Below are 16804 nucleotides of genomic sequence, written 5' to 3'. Positions count from 1 at the left end.
TTTTGGTTTCTAAGATTCACTGCAAAAAACCCCAGAAGAAATTCTTGTTGTCCTCATTAGAAAAAAAAAGTAAACTGAGTTATCAATTCTTTCCAAAAAAGTAAATGTTTTGCTGCTGAGTTAGCAATGAAGAGACCCTCAGAGACACATTTCTTGCTTTCCTCGCAATCTCTTTTTCCACAGTAAGATATGACCCGCATATTTCTCTGGGATTCTTCAGGTTAGGTCCTACTGGTAACAAGCCTAATGCTCCTATCTAATCAATTGCAGAAGAGTATTATAGCATAGACTGAGATTCTCTGCTTGTTTAACAGCAAGTTGATCCTCATAAAAATTGAAAATACTGTACATAAATGTTATTTCAAAATTTATTTCCCCCCACAATTGTGTAATAGAGAGGATGTGCAAGAGGAAAGATTACAAACCTAGAACCAGGATAGGGACAGACGGCAAATCTCATTTAAAATCTGCACATCATCATCAATATGACTTAAGTTAAGATAACACGAATCTCATTGTTTTCAGAGAGACTATTCTAAACATTACTTAGCCTCAGTAAATTTTGTAGAGCTGCAACCTTGGCCACTAATTTCTTCTTTTTACGCAACCTCCTCCATCTTTACCAAGTTATTTTGGAAAATTAGGCAATAGTACATGAGGTGACAATGGGAATTAAGAAGAGAGGGGAAACTAGGGGGAAATGTCTTCTTTTACAGCTGGTAAAACAGAGCTTCTAGTGGCACGAAGGCTCCTGTCTTTACAGAAGGACTCTTTTTATGAATGAAAAAACACTAAACAGACAAGCATTTGCAGCAGGCAATAAATACCATGCACATATTTATTATTACACTGTATGTATGTATGTATGTATGTATGTATGTATGTATGTATGTATGTGTATATATATATATATATATATATATATATATATATATATATATATATATATATATATATATATAAAGGGTTTCATAAATAACATATACATACCAGAACTGAATAAATATGGAGGCATCTATATACAGGAGAAAAATCTACCAAATCGTGAGCCGTCAAAACCTGTAGAAATGCATCCCCCCCAAAAAAGGCAAGAATATAACATCCAATCAGCTATAATATTACAAAGCAAACTTTTAGTATAAATTAAAGCCAATATTGTCTTTCATGAGCAAACATTTGTTATGATTAGTTACATGGTTGTTATGGTAACTAAAGAGGGGATATACTTATTCAAAAGGATTACTACTGTATTCCATCAATGATAAAAAACACATGATAAAAGTCCTCCCCAAAGGTGCCTTAAGTAACACAAGTGGAGGGCGAAAGCTTAACTAAGGGTTAATTAGGGGACGTTTCATTACCCTAACTGATGATGTTATCTAGTTAGGGTAATGAAACATCTGCAAGGAAACAAGCAAGTTCAGAGAACACCAAGGACCCCTTCATGTCAATCCTGAGCTACAAATATTCTCCTTTATTGGCAAGGGCTAATTAGATAAAGAATAAAAAGGGCAATGGTAGTAATAAATAACACAATGATTTAAACAGTACAAATAAATTATGTATTTTCTCAGTTTATTTTGGGCTATATAAATTCAACAAAAAATGATCATGTGTACTAGGTTATGATTTCCTTTACGGATACAGTAAAATCCATTTGTAATAGAAACATCTGTCATGCTAATAAAGCAAAACATCGTTTTCTTTATTGTGAATTTTCTGCAATTTTGTATTTTTCTGCCATCTCAAATAAACTCAAGATGCTTTCCAAAATTATCTCAATCTAGGACAGCTACTACTAGATCAAATACAATTATTTGATAATTGGTGGTTTAGGTAACGACAGAGAAGCTGTTATCCAGGAAGAACAAAATGGAGATAACCTCCTACATTTTCTTTTTAGCATAAAATATTCAGCTGAATCAAATTCATATGAACGATATTTATCAAGCACTGTAACATTTTGTGCCATGAGCAGTTATTTTAAAGTTCTATCTTGTATCAGAATCTTTCGGTATAAACTTCAGTTTATTTCTCAGATGAACCTTGTCTACACCAAACTCAATTTCACTGAGGGCCGAATCAGGGTTCTATCTGACCCTGGGGGGTGTGGGGGTATGGCCATGGTGGGTGTGGCCAGCACGTCACTCATGTCAGAGACGCCTGTGGTGTCCCGAGCACTCTGCCAGTGAAAACGGGCTCCCGAGCTACGTTTTCACTGGCAGAGACACCGCGGGCCAATCCTTCGTTGTTTCTAGGTCGGCCCCGTGGGCCAGATCTAAGCACCCTGTGTACCAGATCCAGTTTGACACCCCTGGTCTACACCATGCAATCACCTAAGCATCAAAATACAATATAATCCACTGAAATACCTCCTCTTCGTGTTCTTCTTCGTCTTCTAGAGTTTGCTTTGAAACTATTTCACTCCTTGCTTCTGCAATTCCATTGCTGCTTATGTATACGTTCTTTCCACAGCACAGACTGCTCTGCTTCTGAAGAGCGGTATTAAAAGTTTTTTGCTGCTGTGCCTGCATTAACAAAGCAGATACAGTCAAAAAACTAATCCATAAGTCTCTTTTACAGTCCCAAGAAACAAATGCAAGTCATAACAAGGGCAGAGTTGTGGAAGAGGTGGTCTCCTAATGCTTTAGCTGGATCCAGCAGACCTCAGCATTTTTCAGAAGATGGGATGTAGTGTGACAAACTTGCTGTGCAGCTGAACATAGGATGGAAACAAATGTGGAACCTTCTTTCAACCATTTCCATCTGAACCCAACTGAAATGGGGGATGATATAAGGAACGGAAGGAAGAAGAAATATATATATATATCTAGTGGGCACATGAAAGTTTCAGCCCTTATCTGACAAAACACTCTGGCTCCACCCAAGCATATCCACTTTACAGCAGGTCAGCAGAACGTACCCTTGGCAAAAGGGCCCAGCATGGTCAAATATGTTTGACAGAGACCTTTAAAAGAGTGTTTATGGGAAGAAGACAAACATCCATCTCATTCTAGACCCGTCTCCAAGGTTTTGCCACATATCTAGAATTACACATGAAGGTTTCCAGAACGATTCCACCGGTTTTGGTTTGGCATGAATCTCATTCATCCAGTTTTACCATTTAGACGCAAAACTGTTATTTTGCCATTCAAAATGGGTGGGAAAAGGCTATGTTGCTGCAGAGAAGGCTGTCACATGGTGTTTGCAAATATGTATTCATAATGATAATGAGGAGGCTTTTGGATGCTATTCTTTGATCAGAGAAAGCTCTCCTGAGAATAGGAACAAAAGCTAAATGTGATGGTTGCAGTCAGGCTTTACTTAATCATATTAATAAAATGAGCATTTCAGGATGTTTACCTGCTTCATTGCCATTTCACCAATTTTATCTGAATGCTTCCGGATGCTCTCCAGGAAGTCCTTCAGATCTGACATGGAAATCCCTTTAATTTCCTCGCGAAGCTTTGGAAGATTCCCCATCATGATTTGGCAAAACCGATACTGACTAACTCTAGGGAAGTATATGTTTTCTAGCTGTTCCATTGTTTTTAGAGCAGAATAATATCTGGAAGGAAAAAAACAAGAAACCATCTTTTTTTTAAGACAGAAAGAGAAAAAAAAACATAGCAAGCATATTTTTTTAAACAAAAAAAAAAATGATAACAGCCTAGATTCCAGATCCTGAATAATCTAGTCTCATATAAGAGCGGAGAAGAAAAGGAAGAAGAAATGGCATTGGATACACTTTGGAGTTATTGTTTTTAAAATTACTGCTTGTTAAAAAACTAAAAACATTTGCAACTTCAAGTTTGATTGTGTTTGTTGGGTGAATTCTCCTTCAATCCTTTAAAAAAAATTATGAATTTAAAATTTTATAAGGATTTTTTTTCAGAATATACAGAAATGGATTAACAGTTCAGAAGGGTTTGAATTAAAGACTTTGAAGTTAATTAAAAGGACTTTTCCTGTGGGAAATATTTTGGTCTATATCTAAATAATTGATAAGACAACTCTGAAGGTTGGATACTAGAGGCCACTAGAAGGAAATAAATATATCAATGGCTAAGCTAAAGGATTTTTTTGTTGAATGGGTGAAATAATTATAATGCTATCTGCTATTGTAGAATTGGAATATTTTATTGATGAGAAGCTCCACGGAATAAAATTGAAATTGATCTGAATGTGGATTTAAAAATGATAGCTTATAAAAAGAAAGGGAAATAATTGATTTACAAATGATATTGGATGATGATTTGATAATTACAAAAGACATACAAATATCAGAAAAGTGATGTGGATAACTTCTCTACAATGAATTTACAAAATGGACGTTGGAATTGTCAAAGATTTCATTAGAAGTGACAGTGAGAATATGAACCACGATATGGATAATTTCTCTTTACTGAAATTACAAAAGTAACTTCAGAATTTAGACTTCAGAATGCCAATAATTCTGAGAAAAGAGATAAAAAATATGAAAAAGTAGGTGTTTGTTTGAGCGAACTAAAGATTGATGGGAGAAAGAAAAAAGAATACAAAATCAGTGTATTTAATCAAGGTTAATATAAATCAATTGCTATTTCTGGTAATACCTAATGGATTTTAACAGTTTGAGACTATAAACAATGTTTTAAGGATTTTGTTTATAAAGATGGAATGTTACTTCTGGTGAGGTTTAATGGATTTTTTATTAAGATTGAAAAAAAAATTATAATTTTAAAAAAAATTATTTGAAAATGAGGATGGGGTGTTTAAATAGAAAATGAAATATAAATGTAAAAGAATGGATTTAAAGTGGGTTTCTTAGGAGCCCTGGTGGCTCAGTGGTTAGAATGCATTATTGCAGGTGAATTCTCCTGAGCCTGTTAGGAGTTCAATCCTGATGGGCTCAAAGCTGACTTAGTCTCCCATACTTCCAAGGTCAGTAAAATGAGGACTGTTGGGAGCAATATGCTGATATTATAAACCACCCAGAGAATGCGGTATATAAGTTAAATGCTATTGGTATTATTAATGTAATTTGAATATTATTAAGATGGAGTGATAAACTCTTAAAATATTATAGAGAATGGAATGAGACATGGAATGAAATTATTTTTTAAAAAAAGAGATGGTGTTAATTACACTTGCTGGGGAACAAGAGGAAAACTCTTTTTTTTCTTCTTCACTTTATTAGTTTCAATTGGTTTCTTTCTTTTTATATATATATATATATATATATATATATATATATATATATATATATTCTCTGTAGAATGTATTAATTTTATTTGTATAACATAATCCTTAATAAGATTATTATCAAAATTATATTAGTGACATATAAATCCTAAGGAAGACAGAGATTGAAAGATAGCAAGATTAAAAAATAATAATTAGAGAAGGATGAAAGCAAAGCATTTGGCTATATTATACTCTTTCCCTAGCATATCCAAGCAGGTTTTCAACATAATTAAAAAGCCTGAATTTTAATACAATAAATACCTGTAGACATTAAATTGTTAGATCAAAGAAAGTGTTGTTAGAATTATATTATATACTACGGTATAATATATATATTATATATAGTTTATTATATACTACATTTTACTGTATTATGTATTATGTCAAAAAACAAATAAAAATAATTATTCATTTTTATTTATAATAATTCAATATTAATATTTACATATTTATTTAGAACTTGTTTTGAAAGTTGTATGGTATACCAAATGACAATCAAAGATAAATGTTAACCGGTGAGGAAAATCTCTATTTTGCTATTTTGATAATATATTAACTATTTGTTTTCAAATAAAATCAAACAATCACTAGAATTATAAACCAAATTTAATTATTTCAATTTCATGCATATGACTTAAATGTTTAATTTCTAAAGCCAATTACTAATTCTTCCAAATACTTTATTTTTCCTCATGAGAATTGTTCATTTGTCATGAAAAGCATGGAACAAAGACAGGAAAAGAATACAATGACCAGACCAAATTCATTAAACGTTCTCACTAAAGTAAGCTTTACCACTCCATCAGTAATTGCAATAGACAAGTGGATGAACCAATTCATTAAACATTTAGTTGAGTTAAAAACGATTAATTCACCTTCTGACATTCATCTGCTCTTTTAATTTGCTGTACATCTCCAATACTGTAAGAAAAAAAAATGTAAATGTCATAAATTTCACTATAAAATATATAGGTAATCCAGATACAGATGCTTTCCAAACGATCAGTTTTGTATATAAATGCATTTTTGACATGGTGAAAGTTTTACAACCTAAGGTTCAAAACTTAAAATAGAAAAGGAGTAAAAACAAGAATTTTAGAAAGTTAGTTTAGGCTGATCTCAAAGCATTTTTAAACTTTGTTTTAACTCTTTATTGGCCACCCAACGCCGTGAAAATTACAATGGATTTACAGCCAAAAATATATCACTGCTGTTGGCAGGAACATCTGTTACAGGAAGAACACATCAGGGAAGCATGGTGTTTTACAGATAATGGTAAAAATGTAATGTTTCTCTATATAACTAAAACCAAATGTCAGAAAGGGGGATTTGGGAAATATTGTATATAACGATGTTTCAGCTTATCTTTGAAACTTTGGGAGTTCCATGAATGGTTAAATAATATTCGATTACATGACAACATTGTATCTACAAATTAATATCATCAACAATATTCCATCTCTGAATATCCTATCAATATCCTGGATATGAATGAACAAATTAAAAAAAAATTAAAAGATAACTGATTTAAATGCATTTAAATATTCCCTTTAAGTCTTTAAGCAACATTTTCTCCAGAAAGTAGTGTGTATCGCAAACAAAAGATCAATTTTATATTAGTTGTGTTGAAATATATCCACATTTAACTTTGAAGTGACATTTAGGTACTCCTACATTTGTAGTACTCTACAAATATTAAAATACATTTAAGTATTTGTTACTAACCTGGAAGGCACAACTGAAGTTTTTCGACCACGGTCATAATATTCCTCTGCTGAACTCTACTCTGGATGACTTCTTCTGTCTGAGCTAGCACCTTGAGTATTTTCAAACATATTATAGTTAAATTAGGTGCACTCATGTCATATTCCATAAAACATTTGTTGAATGAATCGGAAAAGCCATTTTCTTACCTCTTTCCCAGCTTCTTGAAGTCTTCTGTTTGTATCAGTAACTTGGACCTTAAAAATGATTTCACCTTTATTAGAAAAATATGCATATAATGCCCTGATGCAGCTGCTCACCCTTGTAATCAGATCATGCTTCATGAGAAACTTAGAACAAAGAAATGTAAATCCAAATTAACTCTACAGCTTGAACTTGAACTTTTGATCACCAAGGGTTTTTGTTAACTTCAATTAGTTATGACAGTTCTTTCTAACAGATTCAGTGGCAAACTTCTCAATTTTACTTGGGATTTTTGAACTTTGTTTCTATAGGTCTGTCAAACAATTCAAATCACTGACCCAATTGACCACTGGTCCTTCTTTGATAACCTCAATGAGCTCTATGTGTCACTCATTGTCTGGAAGAAATGGTGATTGCATTTTATGGTAATTAAACATTCATACTTTGCTGAATGCAAACACTGGGAGGTTGATTAACATCAAACGTGGATATTGCCAGCCAAGCGACATTTTAATGCTGCAGGTGCAGGCAGTGCTCGACCTCAGAGTTTCCCACATATTAAGTGACTCATTAGGTCATCATAATAAGGGAGCACATTCTAGTTTATTAAAAAACTCATTAAATTCTGAACAAAGATGCTCAATGACCTCATTGAGTCTCTAGTTATATGAATATCCTTTATATAATGCTGTTCTACTCATAACCTCTGGTGAACTATGCTCATTCTGTCTGGGGCACATTTTTTTTTTCTTACAAATGTGCAAAAGAAGCTAAGAGGGACTATTTCCACAATTTACTTCTGAAGAAATCTCACAATATCTTTTCAAAAAAAAAAAATCCCAACAATTTCAGCTACTTTTTGGAGAAACATCTGCAGGAAGAGGAAACTTCCATGCTGGATCTGGGCACTCAGAAAAAACTATCTCAAAAATTATATCTTGGCCCAGTTGTTCGAGGGGTCCCTGACCGTTGGTCCGTGGACGAGCACTGGGCCACAGCATGCCAGAGACAGGTCTGTGCAAACAAGCGAAATCCCATTCGCGGGATGCAGGCAGCATACGAAACCATGCCCCCTCCAGTCCACGGAAAAACCTCTCTGCTTGAAACTGGTCCCTGGTTGGGGGCCACTGAATTAAACAATCTATTATCATTTTACCCCGGTGCCTGGAAGCTATGGGGGTCTGGATGGGAAACAACCAGCTTCAGCTGAATCCTGGCAAGTCTCAGGGGTTCTGGCTTTTGTGGCCTGCCAATTCCAGGACTATGTCATTTTTAGTGCTGGATGTGGATGCACAGACCCAGTCAGACCTGGTGCATGATCTGTGGGTGCTCCTGGAATCATGACTCCTCCTCAACCAGCAGGTGGCAGTCATGATCAGAAGGGCCTTTGCACAAGGTCCTCCTGATCATATTGTGTGTGCCACTTGTGCCCGTTCCTAGATCAGAGAGTACTGCTCATAGTCACTCATGCCCTTGTCACCGTTCTATTGGACTATTGTAATGTGCAGTTCCTGGGTTTGCCCCCGTGGTAAAATTGCCGGTTCTCCAAACTGCTCAAAATTTCCGCTACCGGTTCTCTAGAACCTGTCAAAACCTGCTGCATTTCACCCCTGGACTCTGCCCTTGAAGAATATCTGGAAGCTTCAGCAGGTTCAAAATGCAACAATACAGGCATTTTATGTGTGCTTCTAGAATATACACGTTATACCTGTGCTTCGCGAGCCGCACTGGTTGCCAGTGTGCTTCTGGGACCAATTCAAGATTCTGGTTTTGACCCATAGTCCTCCATAGCATGGGCCAATTTCTCTGAGGGACTGCTCCATGATTGTGGTTAACATCTGCTGTTCTCTCTTAGCCTTGTGATTTTTTTTTTAATAATTGTTATATGTTTATTGTTTTAAGCTTGTATAATTTTGTTGTGCACTACCCAGATTCACTTTTTGCAAGACGTATATGTCCATATATGTTTAACATATAAATAAATCAATACTCGCTAAAACATTTACAGCTGATCTACAAAATAATCTTCTACCTAATTATATTTAATTACAAAAAGTAATTGTAGCATTTTTATGGCATGCTGTAATTCTTCCGTTACTATTGTAATGTTTTGAGTCTTTATTCACAAGCATCTAAAGACTATTTTCACTATTTTCACTACCACAATTTTACTTTGGAAAAGAACACGTGGCCATAAATCCTGCACCCTACTACTGCACAAAATAACCCTTTCATTATTTTTTAAAAACTGCAGCTCCTTACCTTTAGTTTCTCTGCATCAGCCCTTACTTTAAGAAGTTCTGTAATAGCATCCACAAATCCTTGATGGTGAAAATTGCACATTTTTTCAATCTCTTTGTCATGATTACGTATACACGCATCCAATTTTTCCATAAACTTTTGGTGTGCATTTGGCTGGTCATCATACACAGATCTATCAATGGGTACATACAAACAAAATGCGAACAAAAATTAACATTAATTTAAAAGCCTTCTATGCATGACTTTGCTTACATTGATTCAGTGGTAGAACTCATCCACCTGTCCGCTCATTGTATGTCCAAAATATACATTCATGAAAAAAAAAACACCATTACAGGAAAAAAAAACTATTTTCAAGTTTTCCTTTATATTATTTTTCATGCCTCTAACTCAAAAATTATTCATTCTGTTAGCGCCCTCAAGTGGACAAAGCCCAACATTACTCAAATCTGTATTCATGGATAAGTAAAAAAAAAAATCCAAAACCAAAATTAGTAGCTTTTTTAAAGAATGTATTTACTTGTTTCAACTTTGAATATAGTGATACAAAGATACAAACTATAACAGGTGTTTTTATTGCCCTCAGTATTTTGCTCACTTTGATTTGTATTTTGTGAATTCCAAACAAATTCAGGCTATCTCGATCAAGATTCCCACTCTGAAGATACCAAAATTAAGATTTCAGAATGATATTTTCAGCTCTTGTTCTCCTCGCCAAGGCCATTTCTTTACAGGTCTGCTGTGCTACCTTTCATCAGACAAAAGGATCTGCTAAAGGAGTTTAATATTTGTAAGTTCAACTGGGGTTTTTTTTCTGTTTCTAGAAGCACACAAAACTTATAAATATCTAAGTTGATAAATGCTATTGGCCCTGATGCAAGGGGAGGTAATCTGACTGCCCCCCTTTTATACATGCACATTTTATATCAGCACATATACATGTCCGTGTATTCCTTCTTACAAGTTAGCATAGCTTGAAAATATCTGCCGGTCCCATCATATTGGAAAGGACAGGCATGCTCCATCAGGTCCCTTCCCTGGAATCTTGCCAGGCCATCAACCTGACAACTGCCTCGTCTTGCGGCGGTTCCAGCAGCCCCATCCAGGAGCCCAAGTGCGTTGCTCAGCCTCCTGCTCCATTGTGGTGGCAAGCAAGGAGAAGTGAGCTGGCGGCCACGTAGGGTCCTGGACGCAGCTTCTGGAGCCACCACTGTGAGGCCAAGCAGTTGTCAGGACATTGGTGGCCGGGCTGCGGGGCCCTTAGGTAAGCTGGTGTGGGATGCGTGGGGCAGCTCCACACCCCGTCTTGTTTCATCTTCCACCCCCACCCTTGTTTTCTCCTCCATGTCATTGCCTCATTTCGTCCTCCAACCCCCACCATCTTGTTTCATCCTCCACACCCACCACATATCATCCACCCCCACCCCCACCCTAGCTTGAGTTTTAAGGCTGCGCCTCGTCCCACCTCATACGACCAGACAGTCGGCAGGGATTAACTAGGTCTTATTTTGGGGTAGGGTTCTTTTAGGTGCAGGCATGAAAATTGGGCTAAGGCTTGTTTTCGGGGTAGGCCGTATTTTCAGGGAAACATGGTAGTAGGAACTTGGCTGTCCCTACCTGATGGAACCCTCTTGGTGATCTGGCAGGCTCACATCCCCTCAGCCTTCCAGAAAGCCATCTTGAGTGAGCTTTTTACCCAGGCACTGAATAGAGTCAAGATGTCTGGAGATGATTATGAGGATTTCCAAAGGAAAGACTGAGGTGCGAGGTTTTGTTTTGGTTTAAAACTTTATGGGTTTTATTGATCTGGGTTTTATTGTTGTTGTTGTGAACTACCCAGAGTTGTGTTTTTAGATTGAACTAATTAACTACATAAGAAAACCAGAACAGACATAGAGCAAAGTAGAATAATAACAACAAAACAGTGAAGTGTCCCAAAGAGATCTGGAAATCATCTATAGGGGTTATTCTAGAACCAGCCAATACCAAAACAATGGCATGCAGTCACATATCAAAATAACAGAGGTCAAATATATTAAGAGGACAGATAAATTATGTCTAGTGAAATAAAAAATGTCAGCAATGATAAAAGCTAAGAGCAGTTGTTTGCTAGAATTGCTATCTTCTTGTTTTGACATTCCGATTCTTGCTACTTTAATCCATAATCACCACCGCCCTATCTGGCACCTTCTCACCAATCCGCCAGTTTGGGGAGGGCTGATTATACCGTCACATTCCTAATTTTAAAAGCTACTAGTTTACATTTTTATAGTTTTTTTAAAAAATCAAGGCCTTCTACTCAAAAACAGATTTTGCATACTTTTATGTTAATATATAAATACAATTTTACTTGTTTAGTTTGTACAGCTTTCTTTCAACTACCACTGTTTGATAGTCTTCTTGGTATGTTCTAAGTTCAGTTTATTCCGCCCCATCATATTTTTCTTCTTCATTTTTTAAATCTTACATCTGAGAGCCATTATAATATTTTGCTTTAAGCAAGGAGATTCCAGTTTAAGTCCCCAGTAGAGTGGATGGAGCTCATAAAAACTGCTTGACCCAATTTATCTTAAATGGCTGTTATTCTGGGGTTATGATGCCTTGAGTTCTCAGACAGAAATATCATAAAAATGAAACAAACATTCATTAAATAAATCATCCTGACATCTGCAGTGCCTTTAGGAGGATAATACTTTTGGAGGAAAACATTTTAAGTCCTTTCAATTTTCCCAAACCTTGTAAGACTTCCCTCTCCAGCTACCTAAGCTTTTTAGCAGTAGCTATTTTTTCATAGAAATTAATTTCTCATTAAGCCAACTATTGAATATCTAATTTTTGGAAAATAGGATGCTATATGCTAGAAAACAAACATATTCTAAATATATTTTGGTGAAAATATGTTTAGAATATGTGGATATTCTAAATATTCAGTGTGGAAGGGATTGTCACTCTCGAATTGGCCTTTTTAGTCACACAATATGCTGTTTTAGGACCTCTTTCCAGAGCACGATACCATAGTCTCTTGAGACTCAAGGATGCCAATGAATTTGGTGAAAAGCCAATAGAGAGAGTAGTAAAAAGAAAAAAGTGAGCGGTTTTTTTGTCACCAAAATTGTGTTTTTAACCTGTAGGTCCTTATAAATATCAAAATGTGTATTAGCAATTCAGCATGAAAAAAGAACAAACCTAAACTACCTAAAAAATGTATTTTCTCCATGTTGTATGGAAACAGTGCCACCTTGTGGAAATTAACATTCTGATCTTTGTAGCTATATTCCCATCATAGCATCTGAATATCATTGCCAAAGACTTCACCACCTGCCCTACTGCAAGTCTTCAAGCGTATTTCTTGACTGCTTGTCTTTTATACTTGGTAGATGATCCTAAAAGACAGAAGCTATTTACCACTCTGATATGTTCAGTGTCAATTCTAAAGCAGATTGTTGTGCCTGTTTTCATCAGTTTTGCCTTTATACTGTATTTAATTTTATGTGATTGTTTCACTGTGCGCCTTGGCTTTTATTACTAAATCTTCCAGATCCTTTGTATTTTTGGCTATCAGAGTAGTATCAACTGCATAACACAGATTATTGATATTTCTTCCAGCTTCCTTTGATATATATTCAGTATATAGTTTGAATGAATAAGGATAGAATCTCACTCCTTTGCCAACTTGGAGTCAGTCTGTTTTGCCATGCTGTATCCATACTGTAGTTTCTTGACCTGTATCTATGTTTCATGTGAGGACAATGAAATGTTTTGGGCTCTCTCTTGTTCTCCCTCTCCCCCACCTCCCTCCCTCTCTCTCTCACACACACACAGAGAGAATTGTTTTTCAGATTTGATGACATAGCTTACTTACAACTTTTGCTGATTCTTCTTCTGTTGCTCACCATATTACTGCAATCTTCTTGGAGCTGGGCAACCTTAACAAATCCGATGAATAATTAAGTATTTCTTTCTTTTGGATGCCAAATCAGCCATGTTCAACATATTAGGAAACGGACATCAATGGATTTCTGTTTCATAACTACCTCTAGGGCTAGAATCCTAAAAAGGCTGAAGTCAAATCAACCAGAGTAAATGTTCTCTTCCTAGTGGGTGGCCAGCAACAGAATACAATGATGCAGCCACACAACTCACACGTCAAAATGAGTCAAAAACAGAAAATCAAATGCAAATTTGCACGCAATTCTCAGAACCTGAAATCGAATAGTTATAGTGTTGCAGTAATTCTGTACATACAACGTATTGCATTTTGCCCAATTATTTTAGGTATTTACCAGCACAAAAATCTAAATATGAACAGCAGCCCAATATTCATATGTAATCAGGCTTGAATAATCACAGGTAGACCACTTTCTCCTCTTTGCCTCTATGAAAAGAAGAGGGCACCTCAGGCTGAGAAAAACAGAAACTACTAAAAAAAGTGAATGGAAAAAGGGACATGTTGTGAATGAAGTCTACGTGCTAGCTAGACATTCACAAAACTGCAGCGTACTTGCCAGGTGCAAAATGTATTATTTCCTTGAACAGAGATGCTCTGTCATTTATAAAAAATTAGTGTCCCCAAGTTTCTTCCTTTGCTGGAAGGAAAGAAAAAAAAAGGATTTCAGCATTTAAAATTAGAGTCCTGAACTCTAAAGGGAAATTATGGATCAAGACTAATATATATAAAGAATAGCTTCATTTCCCACACTTATTGGCTAAAGTTTCATGCCTGCAAGAAGTTGAGGTGTTCAGAAGCAACTGAAGCAAATGAGCTTCTTGCTTCAGAAACTGTGATTTCTCTAAAATTAGGAAACATATATAGTAAGGAATTGCATTAGGTTTAATTTCTGTTTTCTGTGTCAAGCATCATTGCCTTAACATTCAGCTAGTGAACTGGGAGTAATTTCAGGCTTCCATACTTCAGTAATTCCATACTTCAGGCTGAGCATGAAGATATTCGGAGACCTGCTATTCTGTTTCAATCTCATTAGTTTTGTTTGTTTTTTAAATAGCAGATCACTGCCATCTTGTGGGCTGGCTGAAATACTGCATTTCCTTTTGAATTTTTTGAATGTTTTTACATACAGCAATTTGAAAAACAAGGTAATTTATTTCCTTTGATATTCAAAAAGCATGGTAATATTGAAAATCAATTTTTTAAAAAATATTTTGCCTTTTTAAAAAAAGTTCTCATTTTTTCTTCATCTCTCATGAGTAACTATTGATTGGGAGGGGCTATTTATCTATGGCTGTCCAATTTGCAAACCATGACTCTGGACACTTAACATCTATCAGGATCCATGTATGCTAATACACACAAACAGACACACCCACCCACCCTACCTTAATCAAATATATCCATTTTTTATGTATTCCAATTTATCACTTTCTCTAAGATCTAAAGCTATCTTATCTGTTATTTATGAACAAATCTTTAAAATCTCACCATACAGAACTGTTTTTTAAATCAATTCAGTTTGGCCCCAGCTGATTAAGAACAGCCAATTTGATACAGTGAAATAGCTGTTTAGATTATGGGACTTGAATCCAATGAATAAAAAAACAACAACCAACAACTCATTTTTGTGCAGAACTACATGTTTGTGGCAACATCTTCTCTATCAGTTTAGCATAATAAAATTCCAGATACATAGGTGCAGTTCCAGGCTTTTTGACTTGGCAGAGAAAGAGTTGAGTTAATTCCTTTTTATTGTTCAGCAGACAATGTGTATGGAGCCTACCTACAGATATTATACAGATGTCAAAAGACAGTGGGATAAGCTAAGCACACTTTAAAAAATAACTTTGAAGTCTTCATATCTTGAACAAGCACAATACCTCTCTGGTATTCATGTAAGTAACTCTGGAAAAGGTGCTGCTGCTTTAAAAATTACATTAACTTTGATAACTGCATTCCTTAAAGCAATGGTGTGGGGTTTTTTCCCTTCAGGCTTTTTTTGCATCAGCCTGAAAAAGTGTCAGCTGTTTTAAAGAACAGAACAGACAGCATAGACTTTCATGAGGTCTATAACACATTTTTCTGAAACACTTTTGAATTTGACACCACCCTAGTATTCAGAGGAGTTTTGAAACTATCCTCCTTTAAATTATGATTTATTTTTAAACATGAAAGTATCTATATAGCTTTTATGAGATACGCAAGATGCAGCAAACACCCTCTTCAAAAAGCACTGTGACTAGAAAGCCTCTGGGGAATCATTTCGGAAGATTAGAAGATGCACCTGCCATACACTCATTTCAACCATTCTCCTACCTATTCTCTGGAATTTTACAGAGAATTGAAAGCTAATAGTAATTGAAGATTTTAGTTTTTCTTTTTCTTTTTGGCAAACTTTGGTTGCATTTATTCACTGGTTACTCTAACTCAAGGTTTGAACGTAGCCTTTCCCTTGATTTGAAAAGTGTGATTCTGTTGCTTTCCATTATATGTGAAACCATCCATTTTGGCATATTCAATAAAGTTAACCCAAAGCATTACAGGTAGTCCTCGACTTACAGCTATTCATTTAACGACTGAAGTTACAACAGCACTGAACATAATAGCAATAGCACTTAGACTTATATACCGCTTCACAGGGCTTTACAGCCCTCTCTAAGCAATTTACAGAGTCAGCATCTTTCCCCCAACAATCTGGATCCTCATTTTACCGACCTCAGAAGGATGGAAGGCTGAGTCAAACCTTGAGCCAGTGAGAACTGAACTGCCAATTTGCTGGCAGCCTGTGATCAGCAGAAGTAGCCTGCAGTACTTCATTCTAACCATTGCATCACCGCATATTTTATGACCAGTCCTCACGCTTACAACCATTGCAGCATCCCCATGGTCATGTGATCAAAATTCGGGTGTCTGATAATTGGCAAGCATTTCCGAGGTTGAACTTTCCATGGCCATGTGATCAAAATTTGTATCCTTCCCAGCCAGTTTCTGATAAGCAAAGTCATTGGGGAATCCAAATTCACTTAATGACTACATTATTCCCTTAACAACTGTGGGGGGGGGGGGAATTCTAAAATCAGGTGTGATTTACTGAACAAGCACTTTGCTTAACAATGGAAATTCTGGTTTCCAGTTGCGGTTGTAAGTCAAACACTGCCTGTACTGAATTCTATGGCAGGTATAGAAAAATGTACATCCATATCTCACCTCCTGCCCCTCCTTTCTTCCCTCACCCCCTCTTTATCTTTGTTGGGAGGTAAAGATTGAGGTGTAGCAAGTTTTAAGCCACCCATTTTTTTCCCTTGAAATTTATCCACAAAGAAAAAAGTGAAGATTTTTTACAGGAAATTTAAAGGGCAAAATTAGTGCTTTTTTAAATTAATCCCCATTTTGCCACAAAAATACCCCCAAAATCCTGAATTGCAAAATTTAGCCATAATAACTCCAGTGAATGATCTC

General features: G+C 35.8%; 1 protein-coding gene across 5 annotated transcripts in view; it reads right to left on the bottom strand.

Annotated features, from left to right (window-relative positions):
- The window catches only part of EXOC6 (exocyst complex component 6), a 103303-nt gene that overhangs the window by 64153 nt on the left and 22346 nt on the right, over window positions 1-16804 (bottom strand). For all 5 annotated transcript variants that reach the window (XM_070944951.1, XM_070944952.1, XM_070944955.1 and 2 more), the window contains exons 2-8: window positions 9397-9568; window positions 7140-7187; window positions 6952-7042; window positions 6102-6147; window positions 3364-3568; window positions 2373-2528; window positions 991-1059 (exon numbers count right to left, since the gene is read on the bottom strand). In XM_070944951.1, the coding sequence (XP_070801052.1) occupies window positions 991-1059; window positions 2373-2528; window positions 3364-3568; window positions 6102-6147; window positions 6952-7042; window positions 7140-7187; window positions 9397-9568 (787 nt within the window). The remainder of the gene's footprint in view (window positions 1-990; window positions 1060-2372; window positions 2529-3363; window positions 3569-6101; window positions 6148-6951; window positions 7043-7139; window positions 7188-9396; window positions 9569-16804) is intronic.

The sequence above is a fragment of the Pituophis catenifer genome, unplaced genomic scaffold (assembly GCF_029215685.1).
Source record: "Pituophis catenifer annectens isolate HBS135680 unplaced genomic scaffold, rPitCat1.0.hap2 SCAF_6, whole genome shotgun sequence".
Lineage (NCBI taxonomy): Eukaryota > Metazoa > Chordata > Lepidosauria > Squamata > Colubridae > Pituophis > Pituophis catenifer.
This window is presented reverse-complemented; position numbering and strand designations above follow the sequence as displayed.